General features: G+C 37.1%; 1 protein-coding gene across 5 annotated transcripts in view; it reads left to right on the top strand.

The window, feature by feature from the left end:
- The window catches only part of SUCO (SUN domain containing ossification factor), a 54,650-nt gene extending 30,106 nt beyond the window's left edge, over positions 1 to 24,544 (top strand). For 4 of the 5 annotated variants that reach the window (XM_080648929.1, XM_080648927.1, XM_080648928.1 and 1 more), the window contains 9 exons: positions 4,541 to 4,609; positions 5,374 to 5,464; positions 8,885 to 10,048; positions 12,905 to 12,992; positions 13,501 to 13,605; positions 15,286 to 15,440; positions 15,706 to 15,797; positions 21,321 to 21,376; positions 22,582 to 24,544. In XM_080648929.1, the coding sequence (XP_080505055.1) occupies positions 4,541 to 4,609; positions 5,374 to 5,464; positions 8,885 to 10,048; positions 12,905 to 12,992; positions 13,501 to 13,605; positions 15,286 to 15,440; positions 15,706 to 15,797; positions 21,321 to 21,376; positions 22,582 to 23,025 (2,264 nt within the window). In that variant the 3' untranslated portion in view covers positions 23,026 to 24,544. Of the gene's footprint in view, positions 1 to 4,540; positions 4,610 to 5,373; positions 5,465 to 8,884; positions 10,049 to 12,904; positions 12,993 to 13,500; positions 13,606 to 15,285; positions 15,441 to 15,705; positions 15,798 to 16,060; positions 16,152 to 21,320; positions 21,377 to 22,581 lie in introns of those variants that run through there. The other variant, XR_013959475.1, reaches the window with a different exon arrangement.
- The last annotated feature ends 684 nt before the right edge of the window (positions 24,545 to 25,228 follow it).

Below are 25,228 nucleotides of genomic sequence, written 5' to 3'. Positions count from 1 at the left end.
TTTATTATTCCTGAAGAATGTAAAAGTTACTAGAAGAAGCTTCCTTTTTATTTGGAGATTAATTTAGAAGATCTTAGTAAAATAGATTAACTGCTTGTGCTTTTTCCTTGTTGTTTTTGGTGAGTTAAATTGCTTGAGTTCCAGTCTCACAGCCCATTGACTGTAGCGCTTTTAGATACTCACCCATAGTACATATACTAAGCGTATGTATCTAAGCCACAGTATGTGGAGTTGAGTCATTTCTCTCTTTCTTTTATTTTCTCCTTCCTGTTGTCCTCTTTATATAGACTTGGGTGAATTTTTATTTTAGTCCTCACCCAAGGATATGTTACTGATATTTAGAGAGAAAGAAAGGGGGGGGGGAGAGAGAGAGATAAACATTGATATGAGAGAGAACTATTGATCGGTTGCCTCCCATATGTGCCCTGACTGAGGATCAAACCCGCAACCTTTTTGGTGTACGTGATGCTGTTTTGCCTACCTGGTTATTAATATTAATTTTGATGTTCTTAAATATGTATTTAAAAATTCTATGTTATGTAATACTCTTCATAGTTCAGTGTTGCTGAATTAGCTGTGAGGAAGCATCATTATTTTATAGTGTCAGAAATAGTCCCAGATAAAAGATCTCTAATTTTTTTGAAGGTTACTGGAAAGGAGGGAGCCTCTTAGGGAAATAATGCCTTAACTGTAATTTTAGATAAAGAAAAACCCATTGATATTTTTGGTTTCTTTTTCTATCTTCATACAGGATTAACGCATGGATACCACTAAAACCTAGTTATAGTTTAGTGGAGGTATTTCCCTATTTGTAATTACTACCCTGACCAATGTATTGTGTTAATTAATTAGATATAGAATCTGTTTTAGATCCTACTTTTTGGATTTTTCTCTTTGAAGGTGTATTTCCTGTTAACACATCATTTATTTTTCTTTTTATGGCTCTTAAAGGGCAGTCCATTTATCTTCCAGTGTTCTAGGTGTTGGCAGAATTTGTATAGTGAGACTAGATGGGTGGGAGGATGTCAGCTGAGCCTAAGCATAGAAAAAGGGTTTTAAATGATCTCCATCTCTTGAAATTTCAGAAGGAGAGAGCGGGAGCTGAGTTATCATAAGGCTGGTAGGCGTGACCTAACACTGCTGCCTTCTATGCCTGTGTCCTAGTTTTCTCTGAAGTGTCTGGAACTGTTTTTGCGTCTGAGCTAGGTACCGCCTCCAAGATGGTGTAACTTTAAGGAGTAAATAACAGAGTGGAATCAGGTCAAAGAGCTAGTCTCTGGCACTAGAACGTCCAAGTTTGACTACAATCATCACCACATTCTAAATTAGCTCAGTTGGCTGACTTTGAACCTAATTTATTGCTGGTATTTACATAGCATCTCCTAAACAATTCTGTGTCTTTAATCTTCATAGAAACTCCTTTTTCCTTTTGCTATTGAACTGTTAGTAGCCATAGTTAATATATGTCACCAGAGTGTGTTGCTTCTGATGGGACTTTGGTTATCAAAAAGCATGCATCCTGCATATTTAGAAATTCTTGATATTATATAGTTTACTTATGCCAAAAAGGAAGAAATTACTTAGAACGGGTTCTTGGCTCTGTGTGTACGTGTGTGCCAGTTCTGGCAACTCTTCACCTGATTCTTTGGATTACATTCTTGAACCAGAACATTTACATATTTTACATCAATAAGAATTTTTCATATCACTCTGCTCTCTTTGTGCGTTGTCCCGTGGACTTTCCAGACCACTCTCTATGTTGAGGTTCTTGCAAGTCTGCCTTTACTCCTCAGTATGGTCTGCCTTTTGTTAGAATTGCAGATCTGCTGAAGGCCAGGTTTCTGTGTGTTTGTTTAAGACAAAGTATAGTTTCTGTTATAAGTCAAAGTATTTTTTATGATTGTATATACTTAAAGTCCTAGAAGGAAGAGAGAGTGAAGCACGCTGCAAAGGTGGATTAATGCACACAGGAAGAAGTAGACTTTTTGTTGGTTTGTCTCGTTCTGTTGTAGCATAGGTCGTCTGTCTTGTGTGTCAAAAAGAGCCGTTGCTGTGCTGGACACTGAGTACAACATACTGATATTTGGTTCCTAGGAGGATTTAATTCTTAAAGGGAAGATATGGGATGAATAGTTGCCTAACTCAAAGATAAGGGGGTTAGCTAATCCAGGAGAAATTAGGGAGAGGTATTTAACTTGGCACTATCTTTCATATTATTACCTTTGCCTATACTGAAGGCTTTTTAGTGGCCTGATGACCATCATGGCAGGCTTGTCATGTGTTTGGGTCCAGATTGAGAAGGGTCAGAGTAGAATATTCACAAAGCTGCTTTCTCTTGAAAGACAAAAATAAAAGACTACATTTGGCAGTGTTCTCTGCACATAGCAAAACTAGTTCTTGTAGGTTAGATGGGTTGAGAAAGTATAAATTTGCTAAATTTTGCTTATGTTAACTTAAGTGGCCCCTGAAATAATGATAAATAATATTTTAAAGTGATGGATAGTATAAATCTTTAGTATATGTTAGCATTAAAATTTAGCTTAAAATATGCTCTAAAGCTACTTTCTTTGTACAGATTAATAGACATGTTCTTTTCTTAAATCGTATATAATAAAAGGGTAATATGCAAATTGACCAAACGGCCAATGACCGGTCGCTATGGCGCACACTAACCACTAGGGGGCAGATGCTCAATGCAGGAGCTGTTCCCTGGTGGTCAGTGCACTCCCACATGGGGAGTGTCTCGGGAGCCACTAAGCCGTCAGTCGGACATCCCCCGAGGGCTCCCGACCGCAAAAGGGCGCAGGCCGGGCTGAGGGACGCGCCCCCCCCCCCCCCCCCCCCCCCAGTGCACAAATGTTGTGCACTGGGCCTCTAGTTCTTTGATAATAAATGCCCAAGAATTTGAAATCAGAGGTAAGAATTGCTCTTGGAAGCCCAAGGGACTGAGCTGCAGCTAGCAGGCTAAGTAAAAGAGCCCATACTGCTGTTGCACTATTGGTTGACATTAAAAGTGGGTTTATGAGGAAATAACAGTTTCCACTGCTACTTCATCTTGGTTTGTGAGGATATACGGAGTTTCCATTCCTATTTTTATCTCATGCTGAGGCATCTCCTTAGTCCTCAGAACTAAGGCTGTTTCTCTGTTTACCAGTTTGCCAGGCCAGTGGACAAGGTTGACCTATAATCTTAGATATTCAAAAAGGAAATACAAAGGTTTCATGTGTCATACTAATGATGATTGGAAACAGTAGCCCTGCTTTGTTGTCTTTCAGACTGTAGAATCATATTTATGTAAAGACAAAAGCTAATAACTCTACTGGTTATAACTTTTGAAGCAGTCTAGAGTCTCCCACTACTCCTACCATAAAGCACACATTTACAGGATCAACTTCAGGTGACAGTTCCCAGCCTTCTTGACTGGCTCCTTTTCCTCCTACATCCTTTCCAACTTTTCACATCTGTGGTTTTCATGGAAAGAGTGATAAAAACCCTGTGGATCTCTCTAGGAATCCTAAGGAGACTAAGATGGAAATACTGCTGAGTCTTAATATGTAGCTCAGGCCAGATCTTAGTATTTTAATAGGAGAAATACCTGATACTGATGAATTAAAATCTAGTGGCATGTCAGAGGTTAGATTGGGGATGGAAGTTAATGTCCCTGGAAGTTCCATCAGATGATAGAAGGAAGCCAGCTCTTTGTCGAGTTCTGCTGTTTTGTGCTCCTCACGAACCTTCAGCTACTTACATAGATATGAAGGTTGGCACCACTGTACTCTTTATCCAAACATCCTCTTTAGAAAGAGGCAGGCAGAATGAGCAAATACGTAGATTGCTCTGCATCCAACAATTGCATTTTTATGTCTTTTAATGAATCTGCCTGTGCTCATCCTCCCCAGTTCACAAAAGAATTTGTGTGATTACTGTCCATAAAAAATTGTCAAAAGTTATCAAAGAAAATTGATTCTATGCAGTATTAGTTTGGGGTTTAATCACATTACCAATAGATAGTATATGTTTATAGTTGAAAATAAAATCTTTCTGTTGCCCTTTGGATAATAATCTTTTCATTTTGTTTATTTTTACCGATGATAATCACCTGTTTAGGAAAAACTTGTTTCCTCAGGTTTTTTGGCTTTTGTTTTAAACTGTAGAACGTTCTTAAAGAAAAACAGACTTTTCTGTAAAATACGAATTTGGTTGTCACATTTCTTCCCTGTCTATATGTTGAATTAAACTTGAATTTTGTAAGGCTGAAGACAGTGTTTTGGTAAAAAGTTTGGGGAAGTTTTTTTTGTTTTGTTTTTTTAAATATAGTTTTAAATTCCTTCTGAACATAACAATTCAGATTTATGCTTTATACTTTTTGGCTGAAATTTGTGTCCTATATTGGACTTACAGAGTAAGGTGAATAAAAAAGTAATTAGTCCAAAAAAAATGCAAAAAGACCATTATAAATGGTTCTTTGATGATCTGATATTAAGTCATATGAGAATATTTAGGTGTATTGGTATTTCTTTCTGATTGAATTTTGTTTTAGATGCCATTCTAAATATGGTGAATATTGCCGCTAATATTCTTGGAGCAAAAACTGAAGACCTGACAGAAGGTACCTAATACTTTTATGGGTCTTTTAAAATATCTGATACTCGAGGGAAAATTCCTAGTTAGGAAAATTAGTTAATAAGCCAAGCAGTTTGATTTTTCATTTAGGGATATAGAAATGATCCAAAGGAACCTGCCAGTCTTCTGTTATTCATTGTTTATTTCAGTTGCACAAATTCTCTTTTATAATAGGATCCTGTCTTTATAAAATTCATAAATTTGTTTTTTGATTCTTCCTTGTTATAGAAGTAAAATGATCTTATCTCTTTCCTGAGGTTTTGGTGCCCCAGTGGTACTTCACGTATGCTTCTTTTAGCAAATAGCTACTCAATTTAGAAAGCAATCCCTTCACCCCCTTAGAGAATGCCAAATGAGAGTGTTATTAACAAGGAGAAGTAATCTTGCCCTTTAAAAACAACAACTTAGTTCCAAGTACAAACTTAAAACTACCTATTTATTTCTTTTCATTTTCTTTAGAAACTCTTTCAGGTGTCTAGAAGGCATATTAACCATGTGAGATTACACGGAAGTTGCTCATCCTATTTGCTTTAGTTACCTGAGAAGCTGAGAAAGAATACACATTACTGTGGTTGTGACCTTGTACAGTCATTTCTTTCTAAAAGAATATGGACGAAAATAGTCTGCAGTAGCAAACCTATTTGACTTTTTTCTTCTAAGAAATTAAAGATCTTTATTTGTTATAGTGAAATATTTTCTTGGTATAGCTTTTAAAAATTAAACTCAACATGGGCATCTTTCTTACAATAGGAAATAAAAGTCTATCTGAGAATGCCACTGCTGCAGCTGCACCCAAAATGCCTGAATCCGCTCCTGTTTCAACTCTTGTTCCTTCACCTGAGTAAGTTACATCATGATATTCGAGTTCTCTTAAAATGTAGAACCAAGTCTATTAGTATATAAAAAGTACTTGTGATTTGTGAGTGAAATGATTATTATCTATAGAAACCTTCAAATCCTGGGGCAGACATGCTACAGCGACTTAAAACATCTTTGAGTTGCTTTTGGGTACTAGGAATACACTTTACTCCAGATCAACTATTTGTTGTTTTGGTATTATGTATTACTTTTATTATTCACAATACTGAATTTTTTCCTATTGACATAACTCTACAACATAAGTTTGAAGATAAATTTCAAAGGCCTGTTTTTATTAAGTTCAAATTTATAAGTATTGATTAACCAAAGGACTTGTATGCATGAATATAAGCCTAACCAATGGACGCAAACACCGGGGGGTGAGGGCATGAATGGGGGGGAGGTGGCAGTTAATGGAGGGATGAGGACACACATGTAATACCTTAATCAATAAAGAAATTTTTTAAAAAAAGCATTGATTAAGTATCTGTGCTATGTCTAGAAAACTATGAAGGGTACCTGAAATACCTAGAGCAGTGACTCCTAAATATGTGTTTGTCACACAGCAAACTCTTACAGTGTTTACTTTCTCAAATCGAATGATATATGTCTTTTCCAGATTCCGGTGGGGCACTTTGGGCAGGAATGTCTGTATGTAATTAACATGTGTGTATGTAACATATAAAAAATTCTCTCTTTTTTTTTTATTTTTTTTTTTTTACCAGAGATGATTAAAGTGTTTGGCACTTCTACTTCTTATCTATAACAGATAAGTTATAATGACTTGGATCTTTGGGTATAGTTATCATAAATTTAATTTATGTATATTTCATTGGATATACTCCCTGTAAAACTTTGAAAGGCCCTTTTTCCCCCCCTAGAGATACTCTGTTTAAGAGTATAAGATATTTGAACATGAAATAGTTCAAGGTATATATGTATGACGCAGGCAGTGGGTATGCTTGGAGCTGTAATTCTTAAGTACTGTATAGTTCAAAAATGAGACTTTTGTGCTTTGAAGGGCATGTGACAAATTTGTATTTTCCTGTGTTAATTTTTTTTAAAAATCCTTACACAAGGATATTTTCCCATTGATTTTTAGAGAGAGGGAAAGACAAAGTGAGAAACAAATCAATTGGTTGCCTCCAGCATGGGCCCCAACCAGGGCCCGGGTCATGGAGGAGCCTGCAACCGAAGTACTTGCCCTTGACTGGAATCAAACTTGGGACCCTTTGGTCCACAGTCTGACACTCTATCCACTGAGCCAAACCAGCTAGGCGCGAGGGCCCTGTGTTAACTCTTTTTTTTTTTTAAATATATTGTATTGATTTTTTACAGAGAGGAAGGAAGAGGGATAGATAGTCAGAAACATCGATGAGAGAGAAACATCGATCAGCTGCCTCTTGCACACCTCCTACTGGGGATGTGCCCGCAACCAAGTTACATGCCCTTGACCGGAATCGAACCTGGGACCTTTCAGTCCGCAGGCTGACGCTCTATCCACTGAGCCAAACCGGTTTTGGCCCTGTGTTAACTCTTAAAGGGACTAAAGATATCTATTGGGTGATTAGAGAGAAAATATCATATTATGTGTCATTCCTAGAAGTTCCTAAGAAATCTATTTGGGATAGAGACGTTCTTGGTGTTTCTAATTATGTAGAGTTGTGATTGCTAGTCTTGATTTTGTAACTAGTCTTTTTCATTTAAAAAACATGGTATGTCTTATTTTTCCAAACTAAATGAAACTAATTTCATTTTACATATATACATACCCACACATATTCATACATGCTCACCCCCATATATGCAGGAGCATTTGTTGGAAGATCAGACTACTGTGACATATATTAAAGTTTGTTTTTTAAATACATATTTTTGCATAATTGTTTATTTCTTTACTTAAGTTTTCTTCAGGTATGTTTGTCTTAATTTTTTTAATGATTATGTGACAATCATCTGATGAAAATAAATGAAAATAAAAGAATCCATGATAGGGTGTCATGATTAGTTATTATGAAAAGATGACTTTTCTTTTCCAAGTTTTAAGTAAACTCTGAATAGGGTGTACATAGATGGTATATATAACTTAATTTTTACCAAATTAATTCCATTTAATTTTTCTCCCCCTCCTTCTTCAGACATTGTCCTATTTTACTGTCATAATTTCTTTGGTAGATAATAAATGATATACCACCTGCATGTGTAAGGAATGTTATTAGTGTATCTAGTATCTATATAATCTATTTAGAGAAGCATAGCCTACCTATGGTTTAGTTCTGGTCCATTTACTGTTTTACTATCAATAAAATAAAAGTATAGCTTTTAGATATTATTTAATTTATTCCTATCTTTGCCATTGAGACATGAGTATTTATTTGAAGACATTTCCTGGCATCTTTAGTAATTTTTTAGAGGAGGAAAATTTGTATATGCACGTTTTTTTTCTTTTTTATTCAAATTAGTTTACAGTAGGTCTTTGGGTTATTTTGGAGATCCGTTCCTTTGGCGCAACATAACGCAATTTTCGACATCAGAACCCACCTACATAAGCACCTACGTCACTCACATGGAGCCACATACACAGCAGTCATGAAGTGAAACAGTAAAAAAAATTTAAAAGAAATATAACAATTCCTGACCTTTACCTGTGGTAAATAAATAATAAAAAACATAAAGCACATATGTACATATGTCGAAATGACAGAACTTTTTTTTTTTATATAAATAAATGGGAGATGGGGACGTAACCATGAAACAATGTACGTCAAGTCCGACGTAACGTGAGGACTGCCTGTATTTTTTCATATTGCATCTTTTGTGCAATATGGGCCTCGCCCAGAAATGTATTCTCTTTATCTTGGAAAGAACCACAAACATTATAATTTACAGCACTTGTCCACTAACTTTTATCCCTCGTTCTCCCCTGCCCTACACACATACTCACTCCAGAGCTCAAAGATAGGATCGAGTTAGTGGCACTATTAGTTTATTATCACTAGGATTTTTACTAAAGTGGTTAAGTATTTGGTTTTACATAATAGAACATTAGCCAGATGGTATTAAGATTATTTTGGGGAAGTGGGGGATATGTTTCTTTTCCCTAAAGCAGATAACTGTGCATGTATGTGGTGCCACATTGGAATTCCTTAAACCATCCACAGAAAATATGGTGATTTGAGTCATCTGTCTGGTCACTTGATAAATGGTCTTTCTCTTACCATTTCTGAATAGTTGTTTTTATAATGAAAATTATTTGACAGGGAAAGTCATCCAAAAGAAAAATTGAATTTCATCTGTATTTCTAGCCTTCCTTTTATCTTACGTATGATACATTTTCCTTAAACAGAATTTTAACTTTAGATTTCTAATTAAAGTGATTTATAATTATGATATATATTTCTAGGTTTGTAAACACTGAAGAACAGAGACATGACACAGAACCATCATCACCAGATACTCCAAAAGAGAGCCCCATTGTACAGCTAGTTCAAGAGGATGAAGAGGAGGCAAGTCCATCTACAGTGACCCTTCTGGGTAGCGGAGAACAGGAGGATGAATCATCACCCTGGTTTGAGGCAGAGACACAAATATTTTGCAGTGAACTGACTACAATTTGTTGCATTTCTAGTTTTACAGAATACATATATAAATGGTGCTCAGTTAGAGTTGCTCTTTATCGGCAGCGCAGCAGAACTGCTGTGAGTGAAGGAAAAGATGATCTTGTGTTAGCTCAACCATCAATACCACTCCCTGCAGAATCGGTAGATGTTTCGGTATTACAGCCTCCAGGTGGAGAATTGGACAGTAAGAATAAGGAAAAGGAAGCTGAAACTGTTGTTCTAGGTGATTTAAGTAGTATCCACCAAGGTGATTTGATTAATCACACTGTAGATGTAATTGAACTTGAACCGAGCCGTCCTCAAACTCTTTCTCAGTCTCTTCACTTAGATGTTACTCCAGAAATCAATTCATTATCTAAAATAGAAGTCTCTGAACCTATTAAATATGAAGCAGGACACACACCATCACAAGTGATTCCCCAGGAGAGTTCTGCTGAGGTTGATAATGCAATAGAAAAGAAGTCAGAGAGTTTTAGTTCTACAGAGAAGCCAACTATGATGATCTATGAAACTAAACATAGTGAAATAATAGATAGGACTGTAAAAGAAGACATAAACTCCATGCAGATTATTACAAAGCTATCTGAAACAGTAGTGCCACCTATAAACACAGCTGCCGTGCCAGACAGTGAAGATGGGGAAGCCAAAATGAACATAGCTGACACACCAAAGCAAATGTTGACTCCTGTTGTGGAATCCTCTTCCTTACCTGAAGTGAAAGAGGAAGAACAGTCTCCAGAAGATGCCCTTTTAAGAGGGTTACAGAGGACAGCTACAGATTTTTATGCTGAATTGCAAAATTCTACAGATCTAGGATATGCTAATGGAAATCTTGTACATGGATCAAACCAAAAGGAGTCGGTATTCATGAGACTTAATAATCGTATTAAAGCCTTAGAAGTTAACATGTCTCTCAGTGGTCGATATCTGGAGGAGCTTAGCCAAAGGTAAGCTTTATTATGAATTAGCATAACCCACTTTGCACAGGGAGTTAAGTAACCAAATGTGATCTTGCCTAGAGGAGAGTATTTAATTACCTCCTGATATAATACTAGTAAGCACCATTTTAGCTGGAGAAAGTTACTTAGATATTGATCAGTGACTTAAAGGATTTACTTTCTGAGGAGTACTAAGTGATGTAACACCTTGATTATTAGGTTAAATTTGAATTATCTATAATCAGTTGCTTCTTTCTTCTATTGCTTAACGTTAGCCATGTTTACTGTTTGATTCCCACCCAGAGCACTCAGGAAAAATTATTATCTGTGGACCTTAAAGCTCTTAGTGGGACTTGACTAGATATTGTTAAAAAATTTAAGTGAAGTCTAGAGTGAACTGAACTGGATGATGAGGCAACATTTGCACTCTTTCAACAACTAGGATCCTGATTCTAGTTGTAATCATTTATGTTCTTATGTGCCAGGGGTGTGCCAGTGTGCTTGTGCAGTAATCCAGACCCTGGGCCCAGTTCTCCATGTTTTTAAACTTGTTTATTACTCTTTTAGCCCTTAAGTGTTCCTGTCCTTAGGGTTTCTCCTCCGTCATTTTGTAACTACCTAGGAACTAAGTGTCCAGAGTTTCTGATACACTACTTCTTCCTACTCTTCTTAAATCAAAATGCTACAAGGTAGTCATTGTATCCTAAAGAGGTTTTATTCCTAATCCCTACATACAATGTATTGGCACATTGCGTGCGTGCGTGCGTGTGTGTGTGTGTGTGTGTATGCCCACTTAGCTACCATGTACCTGCTTTTGCCTCCCCCATTTCCCCTCTTGCCCCCCCCCCAAAGGAAACCACAGAAATCACTAATCTTGTTTTAAATTGAGGTAATTGACATACAACATTATATTAGTTTCAGGTGTACAACATAATGATTCAATATTTGTATCGCAAAATGATCACCACAATAAGCCTATTTAACATCCATCACCACATTTACGTTATTTTTTCTTGTGATGAGAACTTTTAAGATCAGTACTCTTAGCAAATATACAGCACAGTGTTATTAACTATAGTCACCATGCTGTACATTACATCCCCATGATTTACTCATTTCATAACTGGAAATTTGTACCTTTTGTCCCACTTTACCCATTTTGCCCACGCTTTACCCCCTGTCTCGGACAACCATTAATCTGTTCTCTGTATCTGTGAGTTTGGTGTGTTTTTTTCTTAAACCAGTATTGTTATCCCACAGGTAAGTGAGATCATACAGTATTTGGCTTTCTCTGACTTACTTCACATAGCATAATGCCTTCAAGATCCTTCCATGTTGTCTCAAATGGCTAGATTTTCTCTTTTTTATGACAGTTAATATTCATATTCATGTGTGTGTGTTTGTATCATATTTTTTTTTAATTCATTTATCCATCAGTGGAGAGACACAAAAGGTTGCTTCCATGTCTTGGCTATTGTAAATAATGCTATGTGTGGGGGTGGGAGGATGCATATATTTTTTTGAGTTAGTGTTTTCATTTTCTTTGGATAAAATAACCCAGAGGTGGAATTGCTAGGCCATATTGTAGTTTTATTTTTAATTTGTTGAGGAACCTCCATAATGTTTTCATAGTAACTGCATCAATTTACATTCCCACCAACAGTGTGCTGACTTTTCTTCACATCCTCACCAACATGTATTATTTCTTGTCTTTTTTATGATAACCATTCTAACAGGTGTGAAGCGATAATCTTATTGTGATTTGTATTTCCCTGATCATTAAGGATATTGAGCACCTTTTCATGTACGTGTGGCCATCTGTATGACTTCTTTGGAAGAATGTCTATTCAAATTCTCTGCCCATTTTTAAGTCAGATAGTCAGGTTTTTTTTTAAAAAAATCTATTGATTTTTTTACAGAGAGGAAGGGAGAGGGATAGAGAGTTAGAAACATCGATGGGAGAGAAACATCGATCAGCTGCCTCCTGCACACCCCCTACTGGGGATGTGCCCGCAACCAAGGTACATGCTCTTGACCAGAATCGAACTTGGGACCCTTCAGTCTGCAGGCCAACGTTCTATCCACCGAGCCAAATCGGCTAGGGCAGATTGTCAAGGTTTTTGTTTGTTTTGTGTGGTTTTTGTTTGTTTTTTGTTTGTTTGTTTTTGCTATTGAGTTGTGTGAGTTCTTTATATATTTTGGATATTAACCCCTTATCAGGTATATGATTTGTAAATATTTCCTCCCAATCCATAGGTTGCCTTTTCATTTTGTTAATAGTTTCCTTTATGTAGCTATTAATAGCTTTACAGAAGCTTTTTAATTTGATATAGTCCCACTTGTTTATTTTTACTTATGTTGCCTGTGTTTTGGTGTCAAATAAAAACATTGCGAAGACTAGGGTCCGGGAGCTTACTGCCTATGTTTTCTTCTAGGAGTTTGATGGTTTCAGGTCTTACATTCAAGTTTTTCATTTATTTTGAGTTAATTTTTGTGTATGGTATAAGATAGTGGTCCAACTTTAGTCTTTTGCATGTGACTGTGTGATTTTTCCAAACTCCATTTATAGAAATAACTGTCCTTTCCCCATTGTATATTCTTGGCTCCTTTCTCATAAATTAATTGACCATATACAGTATGCAGCTAATAACTCTTATATAGCATGAGGTACATAGACTTGATGCTGAAGTTAACAGACACCTCAAGTGACCTTTTATTTTACCTATGAAAGTGGTCCTGTATTGCACAGGACTCAGTAAGTCATTTTTAGAAAAATGGATTTGTCTCAGAAATTAGAAGTGTGTTTCCAGTAATAAATTAATAAATAAAAATTTAAGCTAATTTAAATCAATTCTTACTCCACAGGTACCGAAAACAAATGGAAGAAATGCAGAAGGCTTTTAATAAGACAATAATAAAACTCCAGAATACTTCAAGAATAGCAGAGGAGCAGGTTAGTCATCTTCATGCTTTATTTACTTTTTTATAATAATTTCCATTTTGTAGACTTTCGCTGGTAAGAAGGATAAGTAATGTTGCTTTTCTTTCCCCCCGATAGCTTATGATTAAGCCTGTTAATGTCATTTTAGAAAGTTTATGTAGCTATTAGTATTAACATTTTCCTGTAGGGAATATTTTCTTGAGCATTATTGATAATTGCATTTCAAGATTTGTGTGTGTGCAGAAGTGCAGTGTGGTGATTGCCGGGGTGGGGGCAGTGGGGCGCGGAGGGTGGGTGGAAGTGAAAGAGGGTATGGGCGGATAAATGCTGATGGAAAAAAAGAAAATAAAATTTTTTAAAAAAGCGTTTATAATCTTTATTCATTAGGAGCTTTCCTTATTAATACTTTCTTCCCACTGAGGAACTTAATAGTTTTTCCAGATTATTTTACATGAACTTGTAGTTTAATGTACAGGAGAAATGCAAAGACAAATAATACTTATTTCTTCTTTTGTCATAGGATCAGCGGCAAACTGAATCCATCCAGTTGCTGCAGGCCCAGCTGACCAACATGACACAGCTTGTATCAAACTTATCAGCAACAGTAGCAGAATTGAAACAGGAGGTAATTATTATATTTTAAGACAGTAGATATGTAGAGGTTGTCATAAAAGCAGGCGTGTTAAAAACATGGTATCTAGCATTAGCTGGTTTGGCTCAGTGGATAGAGCATCGGCCTATGGACTGAGGGGTCCTGGGTTCGATTTTGGTCAGGGCACATGCCCGGGTTGCTGGCTCGATCCCCAGTAGCGGGCATGCAGGAGGCAATCGATGATTCTCATCATTAATGTTTTTATCTCCTTCTCCCTTCCTCTCTGAACTTAATAAAAAATATATTTAAAAAAAGAACATGGTATCTAAGAACTTTCACCAAACAAAATTGTCATTTATAGAGAACTTTTCAGAAAATCAGAATGTGGCATTTTAAAGTTTTGGAAATATATTATCATAATCTTTTGGAAAACATGACTTTCATAGTTTAGGTCTTACCTAAAATACAGTTAGTTATAAAACCATTCTTTTGGGCCTTTTGCAAACCATTGATAGTTGCAATACACACTTCATTTTCAGTTCAAAAAGGCTTTAGTTACTTAACAAAGGAAACATTTCGTTGATTTAATAAGTATTTATTGAGCAACCAGTACATGTGAGGCATGAGTTTTACCGTCCCAGGTTGGGACACACAGCAGTGAATAGTCCCTGGCATTAAACATGGGAAGGACAGTGGAATAGAAAATGGTGACATGTGGGTGTGGAGAGTGGTAGTGATAAGGGTTGCAGCTGTAGCCAGAGTGATGTTGGGAGGCTTATCTGAGGAGGTGGCATTAGAACTGAGCACTCAAGAGGAGTTAGCAGTCAAACAGAGGTTGGGGTCAGAACAAACCTGTTACTAGACAAACTAGAGCAAAGAACTTAGGTTAGAAACTGATTTGTTTAAGTGCAGAAAGAAAGTTGGTGTGACTGGAGCTGAGTGAATGAGAGAAGAGAGTTCAGGATATTGCAGGAGCCCAGTCATAGGCCTTTGTAGGCAATTTAGATTTGAATTTTATTCTAATCATTGCAAGTCATTGGCAAGTATTACGTAAAGAATTGACATGGGTCATCTCATTGACAACACTTTGAGGAAGTCCCCATTTATTGCTCTGTAGGGAGTTATCTCTTGGGGAACAGCAAGAGCAGAAGTAGGGAGGAAACTTTAGGAGGCTGTGGCAGTGGCCAGGTGAGGGGATGTTGTCTTGGACTAAGATTTTAGATGTGGAAAAGAGTGTGAAGTTGTTGAATTCAAGATGTACTTAAGAGGAGAAGGATAACCTTGATGAAAGATTGGGTGTGTGGGGTGAGGAGTTGATGATCCCCAGGTTTTTGGTTTAGATAACTAGGTGATTGGCGGTTCAGTTTTATAAGATGGGAAAGACCAGGTAAGAGCGCGATTTTTTTCTCCCCAAGGAGGAGATAGTGCAAATGGAAAGACAAATGTGACAGAATGTTAACAATTGGTGAAAGGCACAAGTATGTTCATTGTACTACTTTTAAAACTTCCAGAGGTTAGAAACTTTCAGTGAATTGGGGAAAAGGGAGAAACATTAAAACATTGTCATGGCAGTATGTTTCAAAGAGCAGACCCAGCATTATGATTATGAAGCACATTAAGAAAATGTTTAGATTTGTCATTTGAATTTTAAATCCTACCATGATTTTCCTAGTGTGATTTTTAAAGTACTACTATTCTCCCTTCTCATCTCAGGTTTCAGATCGTCAGAGCTATCTCATCACTTCTTTGGTTCTTTGTGTGGTCTTGGGATTGATGCTTTGTATGCAGCGCTGTCGAAACACCTCTCAATTTGATGGAGATTACAATTCAAGACTTCCTAAAAGTAATCAGTATCCAAGCCCTAAAAGGTAATGTCAGTATTATATTTCACAATTTTTTTTACTATTCTTTTTATATTTTTGAGAATTTTGGGCAAATGGATATTGAGTTCATTTCTTAGAGAATAATCCTAAATATTTTTTACACGTATTAGCAATAACTGGAGTGTTACCTTAGAGATTATTCTTATGTGGTATGTACAGCTCTCAATAGCTTCCATCTAGCCTCAACTACAGAGTAAATTACATGTAGTGTACTCATTGTGTTCTCTGTTGGTTTCTCTTAATGTGTTAGGTGTTTCTCTTCCTATGATGATATGAATTTGAAAAGGAGAACTTCATTTCCACTCATCAGATCCAAGTCTCTACAGTTAACTGGCAAAGAAGGTTGGTGTTTATGAATATGTAATTTGTACATATATATATATATGTAAACATGAATCTAGCTTACTTATGGGATAAGTATAACATCAGTGTTGTGTTGGAGACCACCTGCAACAAATAATGGGTATAGTCAAAAGCCACCTATCATTTTCACACTTTATATCTATCTCTGTTCCTGAAAACCCAGAGGGTGGGAGGGGCTGAGTTTAATGAGCCATTGGTAGCTTTGTTTGCACTTGCTCCTGTTTAGAAGTATTTCTTTTTAGAAAGGGATGTTTGAGACAGTTCATCAGATATGGAAAACCTGAATGTGCTCCCATAGCATCCTGTGCTTATCTGCTTCCTCTTCCTGTACAGGTAGGACTCCTTTTGCCTCTAGTTTAGAACTATGAGGCAATTCTGAAAAAAATCTGGTCTTTCTCTTTTTTAAAACTCAGAGTCTATAATAGCATTTTATTTTCATTGGCTAATACTCAATGAATACTTAAATTTCAATGAATAGATGTGGCTGTTTTCTGAGTGGCTGTTTTCCTATATTAGTACTTTTTATAAGTAGTGCTTTAATTAGTGCTTATTAAGAGAGTTATCCTTATAGCAATACTAAAATAACCAAACTAATGCTATATTTCAATTAGCAGTGCTTTCTTAATCATTGTTTTCTCTCTTTTTTTAGGATTTAGTAACTAAGCAGCCTATTTCAATTGATTATATTATTCAAGTAATCATTGGTTTGCTATTACCACAAAGGTTTACAGACTTAACCCATTACATGTGTGTTTACTTAGGACTAGTAACTCTCTTTCTCCTTCCTCCTTCCTCCTGTTTTTATATCTTTTTTTCTTCTTTTGGCTGTTATGTCTATTTGCATCTGAAATTTTTAATTGAAATATCTCCAGAACTTTTTATTTTGTAAATCTAAAATTCTACATATATTACACAGCTCCCTTTTCCCCCCTTCACTCAGCCCCTGGTAATCACCACAGTGTTTTCTGAACTTAACTACTTTAGATACCTCATGTACGTGGGATCCTATAGTAGTTGTCTTTCTGTGACTGGCTTATTTCACTTAGCACAATGTCCTCAAGGTTCATTCATGTCATAGCATGTGACAGGATTTCCTTCATTTTTAAGACAATAATATTTCCATTATACATATATGCCACATATTGTTTACTCATCTGTTATTAGGCATTTGGGTTGTTTCCACTCCTTGGCTATTGTGAATGTTGTCAGTATGCGCTTGAGTGTGCAAAGATCTCTTCAAGACTTTGCTTTCAATTCTTCTGGACATATACCCAGTTGTGGGATTGCTAGATCATATGGTAGTTCTACTTTTTGAGGAATCTTTGTATTGTTTTCCATTTTACATGTGGTCCTACCACCATTGTACAGTGGTTTCAGTTTTCATGTCCTCATCAACATTTGTTGTTTTCTGGGTGTTTTGTGTTTTGTTTTGTTTTTTTTGTAGTAACTGTCCTAATGGGTCTGAGGTAGTATAACTCACTGTGGTTTAGATTTCCATTTCTCTGATGATGAGTAATGGTGACCATCTTTTTATGTGCTTGTTGACTATTTTAAAATCATATTCAAACCCTTTTCCCATTTTTAAATTGGGCTATTTGGTTTTTTGTTGTTTAATTGTAGGAGTTCTTTATATATTCTGCATATTAATCCCTTATCAGATATATTATTTGCAAATGCATTTCGTAGGTTGCCTTTTTAATTTACTTTTCAATTTCTCACCTGAGGATATGTCTTTATTGATTTTTTTTTAGAAAGAGAAGAAGGGGAGGGGGAGAGAAACATCAATGTAAGAGAGAAACATTGATCAATGGCCTCTCCTATACATGCCCCCACTGGGGATTGAACCCACAACCTAGGTACGTGCCCTGACTAGGAATCAAACCTGTCATGTAAAGGACAATGTCCAACCAACTGGGCCACCTGGCCAGGGCCATAGGTTGACTTTTTTTCTTTTCAAAAAAATATTTTTATTGATTGCAGAGAGGAAGGGAGAGGGAGAGAGAGATAGAAACATCTATAATAAGAGAGAATCATTTATTGCCTCCTGCACGTCCCACACTGGGATCAAGCCTGCAACCCAGGCATGTGCCCTGACCGGGAATCGAACCATGGCCTCCTGGTTCATAGGTCGATGCTCAACCACTGAGCCATGCTGGCCAAGCGTAAGTTGACTTTTGACTCTGTTTTGATTGTGTTCCTGATAGACAAAAGTGTTTATGTTTGACATAGTCCCATTTGTCTATTTTTGGTTTTGCTCCCTGTACTTTAGATGTCATATATTCAAGAAATCATTGTCTCCCTTGCCAGTGTGGCTCAGTTGGTTGAGTGTCATCCTATGTACCGAGAGGTCACTGTAGGAGGCAGCCGATTAATGTTTCTCTCCCTCTCACTTCCTCTCTCTAAAAAAAGCAATAAAAACATTACATTATTGCCAAGTCCAGTGTCATTTTCTTTTAGAAATGTCATAGTTTTAGGTCATATGTTTAGGTCTTTATCCTTTTTGAATTAATATGGTGTGAGGTTGTGAGGTAAGGGTACAATTTCAGTTTTTTGCATATAGACATCCAGTTTTCCCAGCACCATTTGTTGAAGAGACTTTCCTTTCCCTGGTGAGTGGCCTTGGCACCTTTGTTGAAGATTATTTGACCATATGTGTGAGGGTTTATTTCTGGGCTTTTAAAAAATTCCATTGGTCTATTTGTCTGTCTTTATGCCAGGTTATTTTGGATTTTCTGTGAATACAGGCACGTCTTTTTTAAGTTCCTATTTAATTTGTTGGGCTTTTTGAATCTCTGAATTGATATCTTTTTATTATACTGGGAAATTCTTAGCTAACCGCCCTCCCAATACTACCTCTGCCTTATTTTAGAATCTCCATTTAATTAAATGTGTTAGTTCTTCTCTCTGTATCCCCTTTGTCTCCCAAACTCCTCTTATCTCCCATCTTTTTGCTTTTTTTGTGCTATATTTTAGATGTTTTCTTCTGATCTGTTTTCCAGGCCATAGCTGTTTATAGTCCACTATTAAATTCGTCCATTGACTTTTAAATATCAGTTATTTTCCATTTCTAAGAGTTCTTTTAGTATTTTTTAAATATCTAGGTCCTTTGTTTTATGTTTCTTGAAGGTATTTTCAAGCTTGGGGTTTTTTTTTTGTTGTTTTTTTTAAAATATATTTTATTGATATTTTACAGAGAGGAAGGGAAAGGGATAGAGAGCTAGAAACATCGATGAGAGAGAAACATCGATGAGAGAGAAACATCGATCAGCTGCCTCCTGCACACCTCCCACTGGGGATGTGCCCGCAACCAAGGTACATGCCCTTGACCGGAATCGAACCTGGGACCCTTCAGTCCGCAGGCTGACGCTCTATCCACTGAGCCAAACCGGTTTCGGCTGGTTTTTTATTTAAATATATAGTAAGTGTAACTATTTATAGTCTATATTTGATCATTCTAATATCTTAAAATTTTAAATACCTATTCATTAGTTGTCTTTGCAGACTCTTGCTCAGGTGCTTTTAGGTTTGTGTGCGTGGTTGGTTATCTGTATGCTAATCCTTCTCTTTGAAAAGTTATTTATAGGGACAGTTTGAGTGCTAATATGTAGGAGAATTTGTGTTTGCTTTACATTCAGTAAAACTTTACATTCATGGCTTGAGGCTTGTTGGACCAACAAGGATTTGGACAGTCACTCTATGGGTTCATTCTTTCCCTGAGGGCCTAGTTGTTTGGAGTCCCAGCTTACCGTTGGGGAGTCAGAGGGGATGTTACAAACTGCTGCTTTGAGTGGGCCCTGGAGTTTGATTTTTGATGTATTACCTTATACTGCCACCAAAACTCAAGTCCGCATATTCTTGCATTGGCATATGCTCTCTGGACAAAAAGGACTTTCGTGGTCCACTTGACTTTTTGGATTCCTGCTTTTCCTTCGATTTTGGTTTGGAGATTGCTCACTTAATCTTGGCAGCTTTTAAATGCTTTTAGTGATTAAAAAATGCATCATATTGCCGAAACCGGTTTGGCTCAGTGGATAGAGCGTCAGCCTGCGGACTGAAGGGTCCCGGGTTCGATTCCGGTCAAGGGCATGTACCTTGGTTGCGGGCACATCCCCAGTGGGGGGTGTGCAGGAGGCAGCTGATCGATGTTTCTCTCTCATCGATGTTTCTGGCTCTCTATCCCTCTCCCTTCCTCTCTGTAACATATCAATAAAATATATTTAAAAAAAAATAAAAAATGCATCATATTGAGTTGCTTTCATTGGAGAGTTTGTTCTGAATAACACTAACATCCACTCCAAAAGTAGACATAATGTTTTTTTTGTTTTGTTTTGTTTTAAATAGATTTTATTGATTTTTTTTACAGAGAGGAAGGGACAGGGATAGAGAGTTAGAAATATCGATGAGAGAGAAACATCGATCAGCTGCCTCCTGCACACCTCCTACTGGGGATGTGCACACAACCAAGGTACATGCCCTTGACCGAAATCGAACCTGGGACCTTTCAGTCCGCAGGCCAACGCTCTATCCACTGAGCCAAACGGGTTAGAGCATAGACATAATGTTTTTTGAAAAAACAATTTGAGTGAGAATAGTAAGCTGATAGAAATGACTGTTTGAGGAATGGTTAGATATTTTATATATTTGATGACTTTCTCAATAAATTTCTAGGACATAATGTAAAAATATAATTGGTTGAATCATGTTATTAATAAATTTCTGGCATCTGAAGTTTCATAGTGAATTTTCTCCTTACAAACTTCTGCCTCTGGCATATCACAGATCCTTTACTCTTAATTGTCTCAAAGGGATAAAGTCTCATAGCCTCTCTTGTGTATATGTGTTTATTGTGTCCATGTGGGTAGCATAGGGCTGGCTGTCTTGAATGTGCTTAAAGTAATGAAATTTTAGAAACCTAAAACTAATATTTCTAATTTACTCACCATGCCAGAGTGATCACTCATTACCCTTTGGTCATTTATATTGCCTGTTCAAGCTGTTCTTAGGTTTTGGAGTTCATAGTTTTGATTATAGTAAATCATAGTAATAAACAATTAGAAAAAAGTCTTAGACCTGGTTTTATATATGTGTTCCTCTAACTTTTATACATGGTCATAGCTGCTTGTTCCACAATGTTGACCCACATTTGTGGCACAGTGTAGAGGTTAGTCTTTTAGGAAAAAAGATGATCTGTAGGTTTGGTATTAGCGTACTGGTGGTGATGTTATTTTCTCAACAGGTAAGAGGGGAGGACTGGGCCTAACTGTTGGCCGATAGTTAGCTGGTAAAGACTGAGGGAAGGGGACCAAGCACAAAATAAGAATGGAACCATCTCCCACCTTGCTCCTGCCTTGTTGCTCTTGATTTACTAATTTAAAATGCATAAATATATGGTTAAGTTTCTTTTAGGAAAAATTCCTAAGGGATGATAATATAATATTTTATTGTGTTTAATTAAAACCTAACCTGCTTTACATCTCCTTTTTATTTTTTTCTTATTTATAGTAGACCCAAATGCTTTGTACATTGTAGAACCGCTCAAGTTCTCTCCAGAAAAAAAGGTAATACTTTGTTTCTTTTTAAGTGTCTTGGTTAGCTATGTGGTAGTAGATGAAGAAATAGGTTTGAAAGGTTTAATATAACCTTTAAGTGGTATTTAAATTACTCTTTCTTTCCAGTCATGGTAATGATATAAATCAATGTTTACAAGGGTCAGCAGACTACTATCTATCTGTAGGTCATATCTGGCCTGTGGCATATTTTGTATGAATCTGGAGCGGTTTTTAAAGGGTTGTAAAATAAAAAAGAACATGCCGGAGACAAATGAGTGACCTGAAAGCCTAAGATCATTATGTGTGAAAGCTTGCTGATTCCTGGCTGGTAATCATGGATGGAGGGCCAGTGCGTGTCAGGCACAGAGTGCGCACTGTCCTGTAATCCTCAAACAGCCTCGTTTTTAATGTTATTTATTTATTATTATTTTTAATCCTCACCCGAAGATCCTTTTTTTTTAAATTGACTCTAGAGAGAGAGGAAGTGGCAGGGAGAAAGAACATTGATGTGAGAGAGAAACATCAATCAGTTGCCTCACATATGAGCCCTGACTGAGAATGGGACCCGCAACCTATGTATGTGCCTGACTGGGAATCAAACCTGCAACATTTTGGTGTACAGGATAACACTCCAACCAACTGAGCCACCTGGCCAGGGCACAACCTCATTTTATAAGCGGTTTTGTCTTTATGTGACCAATAGGTGGCAAAACTCAGAATAGACTTAGGCTTTTTTGTTTCTGAAGCTTGGGCTTTTTCCATTTTGTCTCTCCAAGTAAGTTGTGCTCATCTTGATTAGAGGTGATTGTAGGTGAAAGAATGTGGGCTTTAGAGTCAAATAGCCTAGGATTCAATCACAACTTGCTACTTAGTATGTTCTAAGTTGGCAGGGACCCAAAACCAGGGATAAAATCCTCACCTATCAGGGTTGGTGAGTAAGATATACATGAAAGCAGCTAGTATAATATCTGGTGCATCCTATGTATTCAGATGTGAGTTAGCATCCCCATATCTGTATTCAGAGATGGCAGTGAGAACTTTTACTGAGTGGCATTTACTTGGTAGGAAGGTAATGAAGGTATTTACAAAATAGGCCATTGTTACTTTCACCAGGAGGTGGCACTTTCTTCCATTAGCTCAGTTCTCTAGATGTTTGATGAGCTAGCTAACTATTGGAGGTCTAATTCCTACCCCTTTTTTTACTTGTGTTATAGAAGAAACGCTGCAAGTACAAAACAGAAAAAATTGAGACCATAAAGCCGGCAGACCCATCGCACCCTGTAGCCAATGGAGACATAAAAGGAAGGAAGCCCTTCACGAACCAGAGAGACTTTTCTCACGTGGGAGAAGTGTATCACTCTTCTTACAAGGGTCCTCCCTCAGAAGGGAGCTCGGAAACTTCGTCACAGTCAGAAGAGTCTTATTTTTGTGGCATTTCAGCTTGCACAAGTCTGTGCAATGGACAGTCCCAAAAGACAAAAACTGAGAAGAGGGCTTTAAAACGAAGGCGCTCTAAAGTCCAAGACCAAGGGAAGTTGATAAAGACTCTGATACAGACTAAGTCAGGGTCATTGCCGAGCCTGCATGACATCATCAAAGGAAACAAAGAGATCACCGTGGGGACGTTTGGTGTGACAGCAGTCTCGGGACACATCTAGAATAATCGAACTTTTCATACTGGAGACTTTCTGTACTTTGAAGAACATTCTGTGGTATTTGAAGGGTTGAGGGGAGGGAGAAAATCATAATGGGAAAAGTATTCAGAAATTATGGTTTCTGCCTTTTAAAAGTAGGTGGGATTGTGTCCGTCAGTCTTGGTCAATGAGCTGCAGTTCTGCAAGGCTGATGACTTCCCGCAAAGACAGTGGTGGAAATTTTCTAAAGATGTTTTCCACAGATTAATTACTGCTAGTTTGGAAACCCAGTTCCCTGGGTGGGGTAGGAATGGAAGCCTGAACCTCTTCCTGTAGCTTTGTTCCTATTTCTTGCACCTTCCATATTTATGTGCCTTTTGTCTATTTATAATGCACTGGAAGAGGAGGGGGACTTTTCCTGTCATTTGATTTCTTTGATAACTTTGTTAGTTTTTTTGAAGCTGCAAACACTACAAGGCTTTAAAGTGATCTGCTCTTGGAGCTCAGTAACTTGGGTCAGACGGTGTGAAGAGCCTGCAGACTTGCCAAGTAGACCTCTGTTTAGCAAACTCACCCGAAACAAGCACTCGCTGGAATTTTTAAGTCTGTTTTTAGGTAAATGGTGATACTGTTAAATGTTGTTTTCATTTAATTTATTCACACTCGTTTTCAGTAGTTATTAACTCGATGAAGAAAACAAAACTACAAGATCTTTTCTTACAAATGACTGGTATTTGCAAATAAATTTTTTATAAATTCACCTTTTAAACATATGTAACCACTGGTAAAGGTTTTCTGTAGTTACATTACATTTTAAACATTCACAGTAAGCACCAGTCCTGCAGACATTCCTTACTACAAATAGAAATTGTGAGCGTTTCTCCATGAGTCCAGGTCCCAGGTGACACAGTCCCTGCCCAGGGATGTGCACAGAATTAGCCAGTGAGTTTGTTGAGCCTGTCAAATTGGTCAAGTCACAGGGATTGCTAGTCCTCGGTGTTGGCTTTGTATTGGCTACAAATGTGCAGAGGTGTACATGTGTGCTGTCTATGTGTCTGTCTTCATTTTGTCCTGTATTTCTTTAATTTGCAGAGACTGTATTTGTATGTATTTGTACAGTAATGGGTGAAAGTGGAAAGTGTCCTTTTGAAAGGGAGAGAGTTGACCATTTTGTGTTGTCAGACTTATAACTTATTGAGCACTTTTTGTAGTAACTGTTTAAACTTGTCTAATACCTTTCTGGGTATTGTTTGTAATGTGACTTATTTAAAGCCTTTTTTGTTTAAGTTGCTGCTTTAGATTAACAGTGTGTTTTAGGTGATTGACATTTTTTTCTCAGTCTGTACAATTAGCCATTCAGAGCAAGAGGGTCTGATTGCACAGAAACCCACTGAAGAGCGGTTCAGGGGAAGCAGAGGCAGAGCGAAGTCAAGCACTGCAGCACCTGGCCCTGTACAGGGCGATGCTCAGTGTGTAACCACGGAGCTGTAGTGCCGTTAGAAACTGTGAATTTCCAATAAATCTGAACACTTGTCTTTATTAATTACTGCCTCCTCTGTTCTTTGAAGGAGAATGTACAAATTTGTTAATCTGAATATAGATTTGTTTTTGCCACTTCAGAAACCAAGTTCAGCAGCATTCTGTTCCATAATTGATCACATTTCTGCCAACTGCAAGCTGAACTGTCCCGTGAACATTTTACTGCATACAGTCACAATTTCATCCTTTCAAACACTAAAAGGAGGTGCTGAATTTTTATTTAGTAGATAGAATACATGTATATGCTTTTCTCCTATTAGGGGCTATCTACGACTACTCATTTAATTTTTCCACATCTAATTAGAGCACAGCAATTTATAATTTGGTTTTATTTTCCACTCTGAGATTATACCTAAATAAGGAGAAAAATGTGAAAATTCCTGTTAATAGATTTGTGCCTGGTAAGAAGCAAAGCTATGTTTATATGAACAGGGGTGGGCAAAAAGTAGGTTTACAGTTGTGAGTACACGGAACATAATTTATTCTCATATTATTAAGTATTGTATTATTTTCCACACATTTTAAAAAATATATATTTTATTGATTTTTTACAGAGAGGAAGGGAGAGGAATAGAGAGTTAGAAACATCAATGAGAGAAACATCGATCAACTGGGGATGTGCCGGCAACCAAGGTACATGCCCTTGACCGGAATCGAACCTGGGACCCTTCAGTCTGCAGGCTGACGC

Source organism: Plecotus auritus, assembly GCF_963455305.1.
Source record: "Plecotus auritus genome assembly, chromosome: 12".
Lineage (NCBI taxonomy): Eukaryota > Metazoa > Chordata > Mammalia > Chiroptera > Vespertilionidae > Plecotus > Plecotus auritus.
Note: the sequence above shows the minus strand (reverse complement) of the source record. Positions and strands in the feature narration are given on the sequence as shown.